Source organism: Oryzias melastigma, linkage group LG3, assembly GCF_002922805.2.
Source record: "Oryzias melastigma strain HK-1 linkage group LG3, ASM292280v2, whole genome shotgun sequence".
NCBI classification, from domain to species: Eukaryota; Metazoa; Chordata; class Actinopteri; order Beloniformes; family Adrianichthyidae; genus Oryzias; species Oryzias melastigma.
Window position 1 is genome coordinate 2,525,904 of NC_050514.1, and position 2,380 is coordinate 2,528,283.

Below are 2,380 nucleotides of genomic sequence, written 5' to 3' on the forward strand. Positions count from 1 at the left end.
TTTACTTCAATATTTAGAATAAAAAAAAATCATTTTTAAGAATTTTTTTTAACTTAAAATTTTAAGAAAAAAAGTTATTTTTTCTGGTTATTAACTTAACAACGGATTAGCAATATTACAAGTTTTTAGTCTCTTATTACAAGATTAAAGGAGAAAGAAGTCATAAATTTAGCTTATGCCATTTGAAGTCATAAATATACATATGTAAATTTAAGACATTTAAAGTCGTAATTAAAAAAAAAGAACTCTGTTGTACTGACTTGTGCGAGCCAGCTAGTAACCAGAAAACGTTTTGTTTTTAGTTTAATATTTAGAGGAAAAAGTTTTTATACTTCAATTTTTAGAAACAAAAATATTTTTTTTTTACTTCAATGTTCTTCAACCAGGAATAAAAGGCCACATGAAAAAGCTTGTAGGTGTGACATAGAAGCTACAAGCTCCCAGCTTTGATCTATTTGGATGCATCCACCTGCAGACAAATAGATCCATGAACGTCTTTGTTTTCCTCGTCTAATCTGGAATCTGGATCAGAGCTGGATAGCTCTGATATTATTACCCCTTTTGTTGCACCACTAATGTTATCTTGGGGTTGTGAGGGGCTGTGAGCTAGCAGGAGAGAATGTAAACAAAGGGATGATGGGAAATGAGTGGAGGCTTACTCTGTACCACCAGAAACTTTGTCCTAGAAAACAACACAAGTTCTTTGATTTAAGGTAAAAACGGAATAATTAAAAGTCCACAGAGAGGACTTTTAAAACAGATCAAAAGATGAAAGAATGAGAAAGAGACTATTGAGGCTTCTTCTATCTGTGAGCAATAATATTGGGAATAATGTATTAGAAAATACCAAAACCATGACTATAAATGACCTTTGTCATCCTGCAAGCTCTGTTAATGACCTGAATAACCCACATTTAGTCATCCCTGATGAAGTATGCTGATAAAAAGTGCTGAATCATTCTTAGCCACTAAAGACACTCCCATCATCCAGGCCTGCTGCATGGCGGACAGCGTGAACTCACCGCTCCAGCTTTGGCTCTGGTTGTTCCCAGACAACAGTAGCCTACATGGTGGCCTTGGAAGGCGGCGGCATGTTCATCCAGCTTCTCAAAGTCAACCACTTCTTGAACCTGTGAGGATTCAACACGTTAAGGAGAACCCCCTGGGTTGTACGCATCCCGCTGTTGCTGCAGCAGCAGCACACCCACCAGGTTCTTGTAGGCTTCGCCCTCAAAGGTCAGCTTTCTGCGTCCGATCAGCGTGATCCTGGAGAAGAGGTTTCTCTGGAGAAGCTCCTCCAGCAACACCTTCCCGGTCTCACCAGAAGCACCGAGGATGAAGCAGCTTTGGTTCTGAAGCCTGAACTGTTCCTCCTGGGCTTTGATGTCCTCAGACATACTGTGAACCAGAGGAAACTCTTCAACCATTCATGTGTTTACAGCCAGGATTGTGTCGAAATAAGAGTGGAGCAAAACAAAATACATTTGTTTACATTAAATATATACATACATAAAACACAACTACTCAATCATCGCTGTACCCCATAAACTGTACTTGATCCTATTGATCAGCAGGATTTTACAGCTGGAATCAGTGACTCTTTGATCCCGCGTGCAGCTGCTGATCCAACAGAGCAGATGTCTAACACACGCACGGCTCCACGTCACTTACCTGCTATATTTCACAGGAACGGTGTCGTCGTCGAAATAATTAAAAATGAGGGCAATCCCTACGACGAGAACGGCTGAAATCCCGGCGGCGTTCCCCAGTGAAGAACAACACGGTCTCATAATCAGTGAGGCGGCGACAGCGTCGCTTCCGCACTTCCTGGTTACTCGCTTTCTTCAGAAACGTCTTCCTGTCTCCTTCAAAACCTGATTATTGTGTACATGGGGCGTTAAAGGGGTAATATTAGCTCTGTGCGCTGTTTGTAACTGAATAAAAGCATGAAAAAGGAGACTCGTTGGTTTAAACTTGGTATCGAGCGTTAACTGTCATCTGTGATAGATGAGACTCTCCGGACTGCGCATGCGCATTAGAATGCAAGAAGAGTACCCATGAACCCTCACTCCACTCTGTCAGGTTCTCACATTTTTATTTATTTATTAGTTTTATTTTCACTTACAGTTTGTTACTCAAGTGCTGCATACAAATACAATAAAAGAAAGAATAAAAGTCGAGTTTAATAGAAAAAAAATCAACACATAAACCCCCCACAAAATACAACGTACTAAAAGAAAATGGTTGGGTCCTGAGAATGCGGTCCTGAGAACGTGGTCCTGAGAGCGTTGTTGGGTCTCCAGGCCTGCAGGTTTATATTACTGGCTAAAAGAGTAGTGTATTAGAACCATAGACTGTATAAAATAACTGGACAGAACAA

The 2,380-nt window shown here is 40.3% G+C and overlaps 1 protein-coding gene across 2 annotated transcripts in view; it reads right to left on the reverse strand.

Moving 5' to 3' along the window:
* htatip2 (HIV-1 Tat interactive protein 2) overlaps nucleotides 1-2,228 on the reverse strand; it is a 6,393-nt gene extending 4,165 nt beyond the window's left edge. Inside the window, exons 1-3 of one of the 2 annotated variants that reach the window (XR_002921789.2) lie at nucleotides 1,672-2,228; nucleotides 1,209-1,398; nucleotides 1,023-1,130 (exon numbers count right to left, since the gene is read on the reverse strand). Coding sequence is in view for 1 of the 2 variants with exons in the window: in XM_024296167.2 (XP_024151935.1) it covers nucleotides 1,023-1,130; nucleotides 1,209-1,398; nucleotides 1,672-1,790 (417 nt within the window). In the remaining variant the exon portion in view is untranslated. The remainder of the gene's footprint in view (nucleotides 1-1,022; nucleotides 1,131-1,208; nucleotides 1,399-1,671) is intronic. The other variant, XM_024296167.2, reaches the window with a different exon arrangement.
* Between the last annotated feature and the right edge of the window lie 152 nt (nucleotides 2,229-2,380).